The sequence below is a fragment of the Myxine glutinosa genome, chromosome 12 (genome assembly GCF_964187855.1).
Source record: "Myxine glutinosa chromosome 12, kmMyxGlut1.1, whole genome shotgun sequence".
Lineage (NCBI taxonomy): Eukaryota > Metazoa > Chordata > Myxini > Myxiniformes > Myxinidae > Myxine > Myxine glutinosa.
In genome coordinates this window covers 29,795,141-29,812,558 of record NC_136272.1, presented here as the reverse complement: position 1 = coordinate 29,812,558, position 17,418 = coordinate 29,795,141, and the positions used below count along the sequence as shown (strand labels likewise).

At 49.3% G+C, this 17,418-nt stretch overlaps 1 protein-coding gene across 1 annotated transcript; it reads right to left on the bottom strand.

The window, feature by feature from the left end:
- Nucleotides 1–6,666: 6,666 nt before the first annotated feature.
- Nucleotides 6,667–17,031, bottom strand: LOC137438030 (mesencephalic astrocyte-derived neurotrophic factor). Its single transcript, XM_068132896.2, has 4 exons — nt 16,689–17,031; nt 14,266–14,393; nt 13,996–14,137; nt 6,667–10,867 (listed from the first exon to the last, which is right to left on the bottom strand). The coding sequence occupies exons 1-4, from the start codon at nt 16,789–16,791 to the stop codon at nt 10,689–10,691; spliced, it is 552 nt and encodes a 183-aa protein (XP_067988997.2). The 5' UTR covers nt 16,792–17,031; the 3' UTR covers nt 6,667–10,688.
- Nucleotides 17,032–17,418: the final 387 nt, after the last annotated feature.

Below are 17,418 nucleotides of genomic sequence, written 5' to 3'. Positions count from 1 at the left end.
CTTCGTAGAGGGGCCGCATGAGTTGAGCAGCGCGGGGCACGAAGCGGTGATAAAAATTCACCATTCCCAGGAATTCCTGCAGGGCCTTTATGGTGCGGGGACGCGGGAACGTGGTGATGGCCTCGACCTTGGTTGGCAGCGGCACGGCCCCGTTCTTGGTGATGTGGTGCTCGATCCCATGCCGTACTGCGACGGCCGAAAACGTCGGCCGCGTGAGGGCCGGGAACTCCGTGAGCAGTCGAGCAAACTCGTTCGCCGCCGGGACGGCGCATGCCAGCTCGGTCGGCGTGGAGCTGCTCAATGTGCATACCAGGGAGCTGAAGGTTTCGGCGTTGATTAAACGACGCCGTTGGACGTCCACCAGCAGTCCGTGTGCGCAGAGGAAGTCGGCGCCTAGCAGAGCCATGGGCACGTTTGCGGTTACAAACGTCCAAGCAAAGCGTTGGCCGCCGAAGCAGAGGGTGACGTTGCGCGGGCCGAAGGTGCGGATGGTCGATCCGTTGGCCGCAACCAAGGAGGGGCCGCAAACCGCGGATTGCCTGTCCTGGTCAGAGGCGGGTATGACGCTCAGTTGGGCGCCGGTGTCGCACAGGAAGCGCCGTCCGGACGCTTTATCCGTGATGAACAGTAAGTTGCCCGTGTGGCCGGCGCTCATGGCTGGTAATGAACGCCGGCCCGGCCGTTTCCCGGCCTGCCGAAGGTGCACGGGGGTCGGCATGTCCGGGCCTTCTGTCCGAACCTGGCATGATAGTAACACCACGCTTGGTCAGGTGGAGGCCCCGGTCGTCGTGCTGGAGGTGGTCGGCTCGGGGTAGCGGCCGCCAATTGCGTCGGCAGTTCGGTCGTCGACCGTGCCGGGTGCTCGGGCGCCATGGGTGTTGCGTCGGACGGCGGTGGGTCCCATGTCGCCGCTGCGATGCGCTGTCCTGCGGCGGAGATCTTGTCGGCTTCTCTGGCAAGGGCCCGGGGATCTGTGATCGTCGTGCTTGCCAGGGCGAGGCGTACCGGGTTAGGCAGCTGACGGAGGAACAGCTCCCGGAACAGGAATGCCGGAGAGTGCTCGCCGAGCAGTGAAAGCATGTAGTCCATTCGCTCGGAAGGGCGCGTGTCGCCGAGCTCGGGCAGGTCGAGCAGGCGCCGTGCGCGTTCCGCCGATGGGAGGGCGAAAGCGTCGAGGAGAAGCTTCTTAATCGCGCCGTATTTGTCAGCGGCTGGCGGGCTCTCGAGGAGGCTCAGGGCGCGGGCCGCGGTGGCCGAACCGAGCGCTGCTACCACATGGTGGAAGCGGGTGTCGTCGGCCGTGATGCCTCGCAGGGCGAACAGGGAATCCGCCTGTGCGAACCAAACCGCCGCGTGAGCCTCCCAGAAGGTAGGCAGTTTAAGGGCGACTGCCGTGTCCATGTCGGTAGGTCACCAATGAAGGAGCTGGGGCTCCCACGTCGATCGGAAGAATGGACGCGACAAAAAGCTGGAATTCATCCGAGTTGCTTTAATCAAACCAAACACTCAGGCACTCTGAAAAGCCCGTTTATCGGGCAGCAATATATATACATATTATCCCGGAGCGTTTGCCCAGGAAAGGCGAGAGGGGGCGTGGCCCAGCGTCCTGGCTGCGGCCTGGCAAGTTGAGGGCGAGCCTGCCCGGGCGTCCCGACCGAGGCCTGGCAAGTTGAGCGCGGGCCTGCCCGGGCGTCCTGGACGAGCCCGGCATGGTGATCGCTCCGCGTCCTTGATAGGTGCAAGGCGATTGTGAAAACCCAGCGGTAGCCGCTACAATATCAATATTCAGCATTCATAGGAATCAGTAATGCGTTTGCAAACTAACACAAGCAAGCCTTGAACAAAGTGTTATACTATACGAGTATACGTACCATCTATTTATGCACCACATAACATACAATAGATGTCACAGGAATGATCATAGCGCTAACTGCCCGAGTTCTTATAACTGCCGCGCAGCGGACAGAAGACGCATGACACCTGGGTTCAGACTTAGAAGACACAATTTCACGACATACATAATTTAGGGATGCATGCCTGTGAAGTCTTTACGAGATTGTGATTCAGAGACACAAGGCAAGCGTCCAAATGGCATTTTATTAACCGGAAGTTCACTTACTTGGATTTAGTTGGATGTAGAGGCTGGAAGCGATGCTTATTTGCCCCCACGTTACTGCGCTGATGCATGTATTCCTCTGGTAGGGTTGGTCCTTCATTGGATGATTTGCCCAGTGTACTTCCAATGCTGACTTGAACTGGTTGACTGTTTTTGCGTTGACTGCTCTTTCAGGAAGTGAGTCCCGGGAGATGACCCAGACGACATTTTGTCTCGGGAGATGACCCAGACGACATTTTGTCGTTTGTCCAAAAAAAATTATCCATTTATCACAGATAATAATGTTATGAATTTGGTAATGCAACATCTAGAGCTAGGTAGATCTGAATAGGTAGGTATTCGGCTGTCGTGACAGGGACTCTACATGTAATAAGTTATTGATGTTCAGGCGGTTGTCGGGGTAAGATGTATGAGTGTGGATCTACCTGGAGATTCGAGTGTTAAATAGTGAGGGATTAAAGGTAACGCCCCTGTGAGTATCACCTAGTAATCAAACCTTTGTCCTTTATGGCACTGCAAACCACATAAACATTAGTTAGGTCCTTAGTGCAACATTAAATAATTCCCTTTCCCTGACATTGACTTCGTAATAAATGAGCACCACCAGGCCAAGAACACCGCCACAATACACCGCCACCGTTTACACCTCCAAGGCCTACAAACCTCGCCTGCGCACCTCAAAGGCCTACCAACCTCGCTGGCACGTGTTACACCAGGACCGCGGGGTCACGGACGGGAGATGTCAGGAGTCGCATGCCGCAGAGGGCGTGACCTGGGCGAGTTGGGAGGCTATGATTGGCTGAGGAGCGCGCCAATGTGACGTCATCGGCCACCAATATAGGCGACGGTCGGACGCCATTTCGGCAGTTCGAGTGGAGTCCAGAGTTGAGAGAGTTGAGTCGCAGAGTTCGTTGTTACAGTTCCGTACCAGAGTTCGAGTGGAGTCCAGAGTTCGAGTGGAGTCCAGAGTTCGAGTGGAGTCCAGAGTTGAGAGAGTTGAGTCGCAGAGTTCGTTGTTACAGTTCCGTACCAGAGTTCGTGGCAGTTGGCACAGGACACGGTTCGTTGCACAGTTCGTCGGAGTTGGCACAGGACACGGTTCGTTGAACATTCGTGACCACAGCTCGTTGCAGTTGGCAGTTGGCACTTGGTTTTGGTTGCTTCGTGCAGCCCTGCGGTGGACCGTTGGAGCAAAGGAGCTCGTGGTGTGTGTGGGCCGTTGGACCGACGAGGCCTGGTGGCGCTTGGAGGCGGACGCAGAGGGCCGTGGAACTTGGAGCGAGGTGTGCGATCGGGCCGAAAGGAGCGGTGTTGGACGGCAGCCACAAAGACGACGAAAGACCAGATAAGCCCGAATCCGCGTACATTTTGAACGACGTGACGTGTTCTTTTCGTAATTAATCTCCCTCGTTTTGTGTTTGATATCAGTCGTGTGGGGACGTCCCGATTTAGTTATTAGTATTACCGGCGCGTGTTTTTTTCACTGTTATTACTTTTCAATAATAAATCCTTATATTATTTTCTGTACATATTTGAACGCAGTTTCCTGGGTGTTTCATTTTAATAGATAAGGCTGTGGAGCTCGTTGCGTCTGGCCTCCCGCGCGTTTAACTTTGTGTTGAGCTTGAATCCGCCATTGAGTTTTCGCCTCGGGAGTGTAAAGTCTCGCAATCGGTCATCCGTGTTACCCTACGGTGTTCACCAAGGGTAGTCACGCGACAATAAATATATATCAGAGATAATGATGCTTTTCTTTATGAAACAAAAGTAAATCCACAAACCTGAGTCATATTCTTTACAACTGTGCAGTGTTGGGGGGGAGGGGAGGGAAGGGTAGGAATCTATATTATAAAACAGGAGTGTCTGTCCGTCTGTCCATCCCCAAACTACTCTCAGTTTTGGGTCTAGCCCCGCCAAGCCTCCTGTGGAATGTTCTGGGGTCCCAGCGGGTGTTGTAAGGTAGGTTGGAGGTTTCAAAAAATCCTCAATAAAATTATGATTTTGAAATTAACTCCATACGAACCTGCCCCAAATCCGGAAGTAGACAGATGACGGCAATGAGCTGGTTTGATAATATTCCAATACAACCGTCATTTAAAACAGTATTTTGTTAAAGTATCAATTTATGATAGGAATGACGTTGGAATTCAGTGAATACAATTACGATTTTGAATTCGTAATAATTGTATTCACCCAACCGTACGGAACTACTTCACACCCGGATTTAAATATTTGTTTATGCCACGAATGTTGGTAAAAGTTTATTTTTTATATCAAAGCTATTTAATTTGTGATTGGAGTTATGCTGTTTGGAATGAAAGTAGAGATATTGAGTTCAAGTGAATGACGAAATGAGGCTCCAAGTTCTAAGCGTGACATTCGCGGATCGCCATGTACAGATTCGCCATTGACTGGGTATAGAACCATTCAAACGGGTACGTTTGTCATGGAAGTCCTTCATGAACCTGCTGTGCATGCTTGATGTTCGACTACAGGTGGCACAGGAATGTGGAATTTATTGGTTCCATGGTTTCCCATTTGTCTTCTTTTTTTTTACATAAGTCTTTCACGAACCTGCTGCCCATGTCTGACGTGCGACTGAAGATGCTACAGGAATGTGGAATTTATTGGTTTCATGCTTTAGCATTCACCGTTTCTGCATTGTCTGTTTGCTTATGGCCTCCCAACGCGGAGCACAGGTACCTCGCTAGTACTCTAATACTCTTGGCCCCGTCAGTCATTTTTAACGGGCTTTAGATTAGTCTCTTATTCTGATGATCAGGATATGTTCCAGAGGAGTGAGCATTGTGTGAAAATTGGGCTACAAGATAGGTTATGGCATAGGGCCTATGGAGGAATGTTCCCGTCATCATGATGGCAGAGTACGCATGCTACTTAAAGAAAACAAAATTCTCCATGTCAATATTAAACTGTCTTTTAATCCCTCTAATCTCTATCGTCTTTGTCAGCCTGCCTGCCCGATCTCTGCCCTGATAATTTACCCCTCTTGAGCAAAATTCAAAAGTGTCCAAACCTAATCTAAAGCAATGCTCCACTACTCCTACGCGTTCCACTCACCAACCACACAACTGATACAATTCTAAATTTGGACGGAGTTGAATACTTTGAGACTTGGTAAGTCTCCTTGCCATATCCTGAAACATTGACGAGTATAGTTTAGTTAGCTCCTTGGTGAATGTAATAGAATAGGCATAAAGTAATTAATTGTGATATTATAGATATGTGTCGTTATATGTAATAGATAAATGATGTCTATCTACCTTGGTGTGTGTCTAAAAACCACCATCCCTTTAAAACCCATTGTTAATGTTTTGCCCTTTTTAATCTGTCCGAAATGTCCTTTTTAAGCATCTGGGTAGGCCATCAGGCACCAGTTTAGGCATGGAAACAGCTTTGCTCCTGCTTGAGAGGGAGGGGGAGGGGGAGGAGGAAGAGGGACATCCAAGTGACAAGTAGGAGGGGGGCCACCCTTCGCCCATCAAACATGGTTCTCGTCCAATAGCGAGCATGATGGGAGGGGAAAAGCACCTCATGGCTGGAGGTGAGGACCAAATATTTTAAAAGCACGTGCAGTGGGAAGAAGTCAGGAGACACACAGGATCAACCTTACAAAAGGCTTCGCCTAATGTTTGCAAGGTTTCTGCGCAACAGCCACGCCCCTTCCAAGACAGCCACGCCTGTCATCCCCCTTACGGGCTCGACAGCAGTTGCAAGAACTCGCATGGGCTGCCACCTCATATCGGTTCCAAGCTGTGTCATATATTGTATATAAATTTGGTTATTACCTCGCGTACACGTAGCGAAAAGCGAGGTGAAATAACAGCTTCATTTCCGTCTGTAAACCTCGTGTTGGTTTCATGGTGAAGGTGGCTGGCTTAAGATCTTAGGGTCGTGAGTTCGAGCCCCTGACATGCTGTTCAAATAACACCAGGTGTCATCCTTCCGAGGTCGGCAAAATGATGCAACCAGCAGCCACAGGCTGCAAACGAACCAAGTTCTGTCTGTTTGTCCATCCGTCTGCAAATGTCAGTTTATGTCTCGATTGCACATGTACAGAGGGCAGCGAGATAATTGTTTTACTCCATCTGCCTGTCTGGCAGTCAAAGGAAATTGAAAATCATTCCAAACAGGAAACTTACTGTTTTTTTAAGGACGCCATAAAGGACACAAACAACAGGCCTGAAGAGCTCATGTAACGTGTCAAATTGTTTGAATAACTGCATCAACGGCCCTAAACTTCCGGAGTCTGTTTTCTACGGCCTTTAAAATCATTATTTTATTTCAATTGAATTATGTACTTGTTTGAATAAGATTTGGTCTTTCATAAAGGTATATTTGCATTGCACACAGTTTTAGATTCCTTATGAATCGGAAGAGAAAAATGCAAAATCTCTAAGACTTTTGTACAGCAACATGTATATCAGAGTGGCTGTCCATCTGGCATAAGTTAACGGATGTACCGGTTCTACCTCGACTATTGACAAAGGACTATGGATAAATTGATTGGAATAATGGAAGAAGGACTAAGACCTGGTCCATATTTTTAATTAAAATTCTGCATAAAATTCCCTTTCGACTCAAACACAGCAACTTGAAGGGGGGAAGTGGGAACCCCCTGAAGATCAAAATAACGTACAAGCAAATCATAAAAGACCATAAAATAAGCCGAGCGATGCAATGAAACATTATTAATCATTTCAAAACAGCAAATTTGTTTTTATAAACTCCTTAGAATAATGACTAACCTGTTGGCAACCTTCCTGTATTAGTGTGACAAATGTTGCAAGTTGCATTTCAAGTCGCTTCCTTGGGCGATTCGCTTGCAGCTTTCCGAATGTTTCACAGCTATGCCTGAAAATAGTGTTCATTTGAAATGCAGGCCGTGATAATTAAACCAGAAAATATTCACTCGTTCACTGCTAATGCAAGAAAACCGGACAAGTGACATCATGCAAATAACTTCGCCATCATCATATGGCGGTGGTACAAGGTCATTAACCGAACAGAGACATCAAAAATGATGGAATGACAACACTGTGGGCAGTACCCATTCTGACGTCATTCACAATTGGCAGATGCATGTGCTGCACGCGGGTGCTTTGGAGACCTGTTCCCAGTAAATTTCACCAATTTGGAATTATTTTTTTAAAGAACAATCTGACCATTTATGTCGACTCGATTTAGTGGAATTATGACGGATCTGTTATCCGTAAACATGGATAACACAAGAGGGAGGCTCACTCATTACTAGTTGCTGTTGAAGTCAACCAACTGCATCATTTTCTGGGGGCACGGCTGTGCCGCTGATGCAATGCCCCCATTACCAGTCAGCAGATCCTCATTTAGCCGACCTGGGAAGGATGACAGGCTGAGTCAACCCACCTAGTGTTAATTCAACAGCATGACAGGGGCTCAAACTCAGGACCCTAAGAACTCAAGCCAGCCACCTTAACCGATAAGCCAACACCAGGCTATATGACACGGTCACTGATGATGTGCGCACGATACACATTGATTGGCGGTCATCAGGAACCCTCTAAAGTCAAGACTGAGGTTGGTTGGAATTACTCACACTCTATCAGAGCATGACCACACAATGCAACAAACAACTAGAACGACACTCAGTAGGGCGCATACTCCCGCCGTGGGTGGCCGCTGCTGAGCCCTATCTTCCAATGGTAAAAATCCTTCAAAAAATTCCTGGATCCGGAATAATATCCTGAGCTTCACCAAAAACTAAACAATTCTTCCTTATCCCAAGGGCAATCATCCCACCAACTTTCATCCAAATCCGTTCAGAACTTTTCCAGATATCTTGTTCACAAACACACGAACACACATACACACGATCGAATGCATTACTCCCTGGCTGGAGTAAAAAAGCTACCAGGAAGTATCCAAACACTGAATACGACTCACAGGGAATGCCCTATGGATTGAAGGCAAACGCGTAATACCCACCAGAATGAAACATCCAGCAAATGGACATAATCATCATCCTCTTGTACCGTGCCGTACGCAGAGCGTTGGTGCTGCTGATCATCATGGCATTTGCTCGACTAAAATCCCGGTCAGGTCGCCACTCTGGCTCAATAAGTCATGGAAGGAATTTGTAATTTGCCCATGGTGCCAGCGATAGCTCGCCTACTCTTCGTGAAGGACACCATGGGATCTTTAACGTTCACAAACTAAATGGCCATAATCACAAGTGATTTAAAAACGATGTTCTGCCAAGTTGGATCACCATGGCTTTGTTGAGAAGACATATTTTTGAAGTTGAGAAGAAGTTGAGGAGTTGTGGTGTATCGCAACAAATCGTGTCCTCGCAAGCTTTCAGAAGTTTGACAACAGTCCTGAAATGTGGTTCACCTAATTGCTGTTGGAGATGCAGCAATCCAACTGGCATAGGAACAAGAATCAAATCTTCGAGTTTGTTATGATCATTTTTTTTTATCAGCAAGCGCTTGTAGGCATCATCATCAATTTACTGAAATCAATGAATATTCTGTAAATGGCACATAGTTTGTAACCCTAAGCAGATCCAATATGGTGGTAGTCCACAAGAGACCTTCACACATTTCAAAAAGTAGAGCAGATCGACACAGTTTGGGGAATGTGGTGAGCCAGATCAAGAGTGGACGAACCAGGAACAACATGGACAGATGTTCTGTGAGACTGTGAAGAATTGAGGGTGAAGGCACGAGGAGTTCCAGGCGACCAGAAGATTGAGGGTTAGTTCCTTTGAATCTTTCTTGAAGAAGATTTGAGTGGTCGGGGTTTGGATCAGAACATCCTTGAAACTGTTCAATAACGGGGGTTGGAGGGGAATACGGTGGCTGCAATTACCAGTGCATCTGTGAGTCGCACCGTCGCCTTACCACACTAATGGTGCACTCATCGGGGCTCCAGACGGCTAATGGTGCCCAATTGCTGTTCCCACTGCACCGATACTCGTATTTGAGCAAGAGCCAGGAACCTCTTTGCTCGTGTTTATCGTCGAAGAAATGGGAATAAAGGGCAATTTGTTTAGCTTGTGCTTTTTTGTACTAGCTGTTCTGCAGCTCCCTAGGAAGGCTGCTGTGGCCTGCACAGATCGGATCAGACCCCAACATACCACCTACCTAATTGCATTGATACCTACCTAATTACACTGGTCAACAATATTTTAAAAGTTTTATGGTTCTAGTATATTTTGAGGTGATTCTAACCAACATGAACCTATAGATTTCGATTATGATATCCAATTTTCACTAGCACATCCAGTTTTTGAGAACCAGTATACCATAGGAATATCAGCCACAGCCAAAATTCGGGTCAAATTCGTCTTGTACTCACTAATCAGGACTTTGTAACGAGACTACCTGAGCTGGAAAGCATTGCTTGGGATAGCTTTGTGGCTCTTGCAAACAATTACCTTGGAAATTTTTGAGCACCAAATTATGAAGAGCTTGTGGACAAGATGTTGAAGAGTTACCAGGCGCTCGGTGCTCGAATGTCACTCAAGATACATTTCTTCCATTCTCATCTGGACTTCTTTCCACAAAATCTTGGCGATGTCAATGATGAACATGGAGAAAAGGTTTCACCAGGAAATTGCCATCAAGGAGACTCGATATCAAGGCCGATTCAATCCAAACATGATGGGCGACTACTGTTGGACTTTACAGCGTGAAAGTGATTGCTCCTACAAACGCAAAAGTAAAGTTCAGAAGCACTTTTTATGTGATGTAAATAAAAACTTAAAGTTCATCTTATTTTTTGTGATAATTTATAAAGTTCATATTATTTTTGGAGATTTACATTTTTTTATGTGATGTAAATAAAAACTAAGTTCATTTTATTTTTTTGTGACAATAAATAGACTTATTGAGACTTAATCAGGAAATTCGCATGCTCTAAATATTTTTTCCACACTTATGATGTACTCTGTCAAGGTTACGTGATAGCGAAATTTTAAGCTCAGATTCGGAGTCGTGGGCACAAAATTAGTTAGAAACAGTTGAAAATAAGTCAGAACCAACTTGGCTGTTGACCTTCTCACATCGCAAAGCATGCTTCTCCAAACTATTTTGTTCATCCGTGGCACTACGTTATACCATAATTATCCCCCTTACTTTTTGTCAACAAAAATACTGATGCCCTTGGGAACATTCCAGAACATTTTCAGGTATGTGTTGTAAAAGATGCAGATATACAATGTAAAAGATGCACCTTAAACTGCAAGGAATAAATGTATGCGAATCAAGAGGCAGTTTGTTGTAAAGTGGCTTAAGGGAACATCAATGATATCAGAGCCATTAATACCCCATCAAAAGCAGTACGTATTATGGGACCACTCAATAAAAGGCGATACATGTTACTTAGGTCTTTCCTTCCGATGCCTGTTAAACAGTCAGAATATTAAAAACTCAATAATTTACATTCTTAATGAAAATACTGTTGTTTGAAAACTCAGTCAATGACAAAATGATTCGAGTAGAATATAAAAACTGATGAAGATGCTGAACCGAGTGCAAAGCTTGAGCCGAATAGGATCTCGAGTCTCGTTTAACTAAAGATCGGACTTCACAGCGTGAGGAGCATATTTGGGCAAAAGTTCGTTGATGCGAGAGACAAAGTCGGACTTCTCGGCGCAGCCGCGACACGTCTCACCCCAAGCTTCCAGCACCTTCTTCAGCTCGCGGACGCGCAGTTTCTTGAGGTCCACGGATGCCAGATCGATCTGCTTGTCTGCCAAAGTTGGGGAGGATCAATAATCTTTGCAAGCGACGGCAAAAACATGAGAACAATTAAGATTTTTTTTTTTTCAACTCTGTTTTCACACAATGATAGAATAGCATTTCAAACAAAGAAAGACCAAAGATCACAATAAAAGTGACTTCATCCATTTTGAAAGCTTCAAATTGGAACTTTATATCAAGTGCAAACACATGAGCGCTTCAGCATAGCGAGGCCACACAAATATTTCATTGTATAAACTAGAACAGCACTCGGTAGAACACATACCTACGCCAGGATAAACAGTCTATGTTTTGTATCCCACTGATAGGTCGGATCTGGATGATCTGGATTCGGGCCTGAACCAACAATCTAATCGGCTTGTTCTTGTCACCGAACCAACTCATCCCCCAAGTTTAGTCATAACTCGTCCACAACTTTTTCAAATATCATGTTATTTATCACTTTTAGCCCCATCTCCCAGTGGTGAAGAATCACTTAAAAATTCTCTGATCTGGATCCGGATTCGAATCTTCACCAAAATGGAATCAAGTCTTCCTTGTCACACACCCAACCGGTCCACCGAGCTTCGTCCGAATCCGTCCATAACTTTTTGAGATATCCTGCTATACATCGTTTTTGGACCTATCACTCAATGGTGAAGAATCACTTTTAAAATTCTACTGGCTGGATCCGGATCTTCACCAAAATCTAATCATTTCGTCCTCGTCAAATACACGACCTCTCCGCCAAATTTCGTCCGGATCCATCCACAGCTTTTTGAGATATCTTGTTCATAGACAGACAGACAGACAGACAAACAGACAGACAGACAGACAGACAGACAGACAGGGGTGAAAACATAACCTCCCCCATACACCTTCGGTGGCAGAGGTAATTACATTAATCGATATTACTCATCATTATAGTACCGACTAGCAGGGGCCCGCGGATCCTCCACACAATGTAAAATATGACTTCAATTCCTCAACCCCTCCCCCCCCCCCCCCCCCCTCCACCTCCCTCACAAATCATCAACCTTCCCCTCCCAACCCCAAGTCCTCAACCTGCCCATCCCAAGCCAAAGTCCTCAACCTTCCCCTCCCGACCCAAAGTCCTCAACCTGCCCCTCCCAACCCCAAGTCGTCAACCTGCCCCTCCCAAGTCCTTAACCTGCCCCTCCCAATCCCAAGTCCTCAACCTGCCGCTCCCAACTCCAAGTCCTCAACCTGCCGCTCCCAACCCCAAGTCCTCAACCTGCCGCTCCCAACCCCAAGTCCTCAACCTGCACCTCCCAACCCCAAGTCTTAAACCTGCACCTCCCAACCCCAAGTCCTCAACCTGCACCTCCCAAGTCCTTAACCTGACCCTGCCAATCTCAAGTCCCTGCTGCTCCCAACCCCAAGTCCTCAACCTGCTACTCTCAACCCCAAGTCCTCAACCTGCACCTCCTCTCCCCTCCCCCCCACCAAGTCCTCAACCTGCACCTCCTCTCCCCTACCCCCCACCCCACCAAGTCCTCAACCTGCACCTCCTTTACCCTCCCCCCCACCAAGTCCTCAACCTGCCCCTGCCAACCCTAAATCCTCAACCTGCCCCACCCAACCCCAAATTCTTAACCTTCCCCTCCCAAACCCAAGTCCTCAACCTCTCCCCACTCCCAAATCCCAAGTCATCAACCTGCTTCTCCCAATTCCAACCCCAAGTCCTCAACCTGCCCCTCCCAACCCTAAATCCTCAACCTGCCCCACCCAACCACAAATTCTTAACCTGCCCCTCCCAACCCCAAGTCCTCAACCTCTCCCAAATCCCAAGTCATCAACCTGCTTCTCCCAATTCCAACCCCAAGTCCTCAACCTGCCCCTCCCAACCCTAAATCCTCAACCTGCCCCTCCCAACCCCAAATTCTTAACCTGCCCCTCCCAACCCCAAGTCCTCAACCTCTCCCCACTCCCAAATCCCAAGTCATCAACCTGCTTCTCCCAATTCCAACCCCAAGTCCTCAACCTGCTTCTCCCAATTCCAACCCCAAGTCGTCAACCTCTCCCTCCACCCAAATCCCAAGTCATCAACCTGCCCCTCCCAACCCTAAGGCCTCAATCCCCTCCCCACTCCAAGCCTTAAAACCCACTCACAAAAACAACTCAACCCCCCACTCCATCAAACACAGAATGGTGTTTCTTTGAATTTCGTTGAATGTACAATCTTTCAGGGTGAGTGAGTCCGAGTGGCGTGCGAGTGGCGAGTGGCGAGATGAGTCACATCCGAGTGAGATGTGCATGGAAGAAGTTTCGGGAACTGAGTGGCATGCTGATGAGGAGGAGAGTGTCGCTGAAGCTGAAGGGAAAGGTGTATGCTGCATGTGTGAGAAGTGTTATGATTTATGGGAGCGAGACATGGGTAATGAACGTAGAGCGGCAACGAAGGCTGGAAAGGGTGGAAATGCGAATGGTTCGATGGATGTGCGGAGTATCGTTGAGAGAGAGGAAGACAAATGATGAATTGCGAAAGATGATGGGAATATTGCCTGTGATTGATGCTGTGAAGAGGAACAGGTTGAGATGGTTTGGTCATGTATTGAGGAAGGATGAAAGTGACTGGTTGAGAAGAGTGATGGAAGTTAATGTAGAAGGAAGTAGAGGACGGGGAAGACCGAGAAAGACTTGGCTAAAGATGGTGGAAGAAGAAATGCGGGCAAGGGGGTTAACAAGGAGAGATGCAGAAAATAGGGCAAAATGGAGAAGATTGTCATGGGGACCGCAAGGCTAACCCCCGCTCTAGCAGGGAACATGGCCTTAAAATGCATGTTGTTGTTGTTGTGTACAATCTTTCAGGGGACAATTGTGGGTGGAGTCAGGGCAGCTTTGGTCAACCTACCAACATCATGGGATCTTTAATATCCACCAATGATGCAAGATCAGACGGGACAATGTCCTTAACGTCCTTCCGATGGACGACGTAACTTGTGATGCAACGCCCTGCCTGCGAAACACAGATCCCAGAGGTTGTAGTCGGGTCGGGAATCAAACCGAGATTGGACAGTTCACAGGTAAGTGCGCCCTCCTCTTAATTATAGTAATAGCAATAATCTTCTTCTTCGATAACATCCCACTCGTGAAATCAATGCCCATCCAGCTCACCATATTTGAGGTCACATATTTGAGAATCTTGGCTCTGCAGTCGCTCACAGACCTTCTTTGGTGGAACATGCACACTCAGAGGACGCACAATCTCTCCGATGATGCGTGTCGCCGCATCCGGGGTCGCACCGATGTAGTAGCACTAAGGCAAAAGAAGAAGCACCTCTTCAAATCAAAATCATGGTAACGTCAATGTTCATTTGAAACAAAGGATCCAAAATGAGCGGGTGGCAGGGAGATCACACAAACAGTCGTGTGGAGGAAACCGACCAGCCTGTTCTCTTTGCCCGAGGCCTCGGCACAACGCCGCAATAGCTCTTTCTCCACCGCCGCTGGGCCGGTCTCTCCTCCAGACTCTTGCAGAGAGTTGTACAAGCGCTCCAGGAAGGTCACGCACACTGAGCACAGAAAGCAGATTCAAAATGCAAACCGACCACGTCAGAATGAACGTCACGTATCACATGACCACCTGCGACCAAAGGGGAGGCATTTTATAGGATATGTAACGAGAGCAAATTGAAATTCCATCACCAGAGTAACTTCTGATTCGATTTTGCTTGAAAACAAAATAAACATTTTTTTTTCTCCTTGTATGAAAAATTTATATATGGATCAAAAATTTGTAAAACCGATGAAAGTTTTGAGAGGTGTTCTCGTGCCTTGGAACGTGAGGAAATGCGGGCGTTTCCAATGTTAACCCTTCGTCGGAGCAAGGTCACAACTTTATTGCTACAAGTGGTTGTACACAAAATACGTACACAAAATACTTCACGTTTTGAATGGTGGGTGGGTATTTCCTGGGGCATCAGTGTCACGGTGGGGGAGGGGGGTGGGGGAGAATGGGTGGGGGTCAGTGGTGGGTGGGTATTTCTTGGAGCATCACAGTATCACGGGGCGGGGGGGTGTGGAGGGCACAGTCACGGGGCGGGGGGGGGGGGGGGGGGGGTGGGGACGGCACAGTCACGGGGCGGGGGGTGGGGTGGGGCCGGCACAGTCACGGGGCGGGGGGGGGGGGGTTGGGACGGCACAGTCACGGGGCGGGGGGGGGGTTGGGACGGCACAGTCACGGGGCGGGGAGTGGGGAGGGAACAGTCACGGGGCAGGGAGTGGGGAGGGAACAGTCACGGGGCGGGGAGTCGAGAGGGCACAGTCACGGGGCGGGGAGTGGGGGAGGGCACAGTCCACGGGGCGGGGAGTGGGGAGGGCACAGTCACGGGGCGGGGGAGTGGGGAGGGCACAGTCACGGGGCGGGGAGTGGGGGAGGGCAGTCACGGGGCGGGGGGGAGTGGGGAGGGCACAGTCACAGGGCGGGGGGGAGTGGGGAGGGCACAGTCACAGGGCGGGGAGTGGGGAGGGGAGGGCACAGTCACGGGGCGGGGAGTGGGGAGGGCACAGCCACGGGGCGGGGAGTGGGGAGAGCACAGTCACAGGGCAGGGAGTGGGGAGGGCACAGTCACGGGGCGGAGGGGAGGGCACAGTCACGGGGCAGGGAAGTGGGGAGGGCACAGTCACGGGGCAGGGAGTGGGGAGGGCACAGTCACGGGGCGGAGGGGAGGGCACAGTCACGGGGCAGGGAGTGGGGAGGGCACAGTCACGGGGCAGGGAGTGGGGAGGGCACAGTCACGGGGCAGGGAGTGGGGAGGGCACAGTCACGGGGCAGGGAGTGGGGAGGGCACAGTCACGGGGCGGGGGGTGGGGTGGGCACAGTCACGGGGCCGGGAGTGGGGAGGGCACAGTCACGGGGGCCGGGGAGTGGGGAGGGCACAGTCACGGGGGCCGGGAGTGGGGGAGGGCACAGTCACGGGGCCGGGAGTGGGGAGGGCACAGTCACGGGGCCGGGAGTTGGGGAGGGCACAGTCACGGGGGCCGGGAGTGGGGAGGGCACAGTCACGGGGCCGGGAGTGGGGAGGGCACAGTCACGGGGCCGGGAGTGGGGAGGGCACAGTCACGGGGCCGGGAGTGGGGAGGGGCACAGTCACGGGGCCGGGAGTGGGGAGGGCACAGTCACGGGGCGGGGGGGGGGTGGGGAGGGCACAGTCACGGGGGCGGGGGGGGGGTGGGGAGGGCACAGTCACGTAACGGTTTGAGTGGTGAGTGGGTATTTCCTTGGGCATCATAGTGTCACGGGGGGGGAGGAGATTGGTGGGGGGGGGGAGGAGATTGGTGGGGGACCTGGGGGAGGAGGAGATTGGTGGGGGAGGAGGGGTCAGTAGCGGGTGGGTATTTCTTGAAGCGCCATAGTGTTTCGGGGCGGGAGGTGGGGGTGGGGGGGGGGGGGGGCACAGTCACGTGACGCAATAGTGTGCCATATAGAACTCCCATTTACGGTTTCAAAGATTGAGGTGCATTCTGGGAGAATATGTGAGTACGAACTGTGTGTGCTTTATCCCTATTTCGTGTCACAGCTGCAGTTTAAAATGGCTTTCATTAGGAATACACGTTATGCATTGTAAACATTTCATAAACATCTTGCACCTTGCCAGGTATCATGATTGTGCACCGAATCAATGATTTCGGAGATGTCTTGACTTGTGCCATTGTGAGAGGGAAGATAATTATGGAGACAAAAAAGTGCCAAGAAAGTCACGTTCGTACATTTTGTGTACGAACCCCGATTAGTAATAAAAACCGCTGTGAATATTACAACTGCATCGCTACTTCCCAATAGAAGAATGAAAAAATAAGTTCCCTACCCTCACACTCGCCATCCCGCAGACCACGCGCCAATGAGGGGAATGGGAAGAGCGACAAAAGAAGAAGAACCGCGAGCTGAATGAGGCCCGTGCGGTACAACATCTCGTACCAGGCACGACTAGGCCGCGCTTCGCTCGCCCGAGATTCTTCTTCCACCTGACGGCTGACAGGAACCACCAGGCACCACGCGAAGTCGCGAACTCGCAGGCAGACTCCGCCCCCTACGGGTCGCTTGCGACAGCTGGCGTATTCTTATTGGCCACGTGAGAACACGTGCGTCGCTACGTCATGACGACGTTGTGTTTTTACCACATCGACATATCTGGTATTTATACGTTACGTGTACTACGTTATTCTAGTTACATTAAGTCAGAGTGTCACAAAGGAAGGGATCACATCTTCCACCTTAAATACAAATGGCGAATGCACCATCTTTTCACCTTTAGAAAATCAGAACGATTGTAAAAGGAAAATACACAAGACTTCAAGTGCAATAATTACACTCGCCAGATATTGCAAGAAAAAGCAGAATTGTTCGTGAGTTTAAAAAAGAGATCAAGTGTTTGTGATTAAAGAGAAACAGCGACACGAACTGGGATCTCAAGCGGCGAAGTTTTCATCCTGCTCACGTTACCACAGTAACTTTGACACGATGCAAAACAAACTTACTTAATACTGGAAGGAAGCAGATGAAGAGGTAAATTTGAATAAAAAGAAACGATTTATAAG

Coding starts and splice junctions, on each gene's coding strand:
- LOC137438030 (XM_068132896.2), bottom strand. CDS start 16,791: ATGTTGTACCGCACGGGCCTCATTCAGCTCGCGGTTCTTCTTCTTTTG. Junction 14,394..16,688: donor GCGGGATGGCGAGTGTGAGG/GTAGGGAACTTA, acceptor TTCTGTGCTCAG/TGTGCGTGACCTTCCTGGAG. Junction 10,868..13,995: donor AATATGTGACCTCAAATATG/GTGAGCTGGATG, acceptor CAACTTTGGCAG/ACAAGCAGATCGATCTGGCA.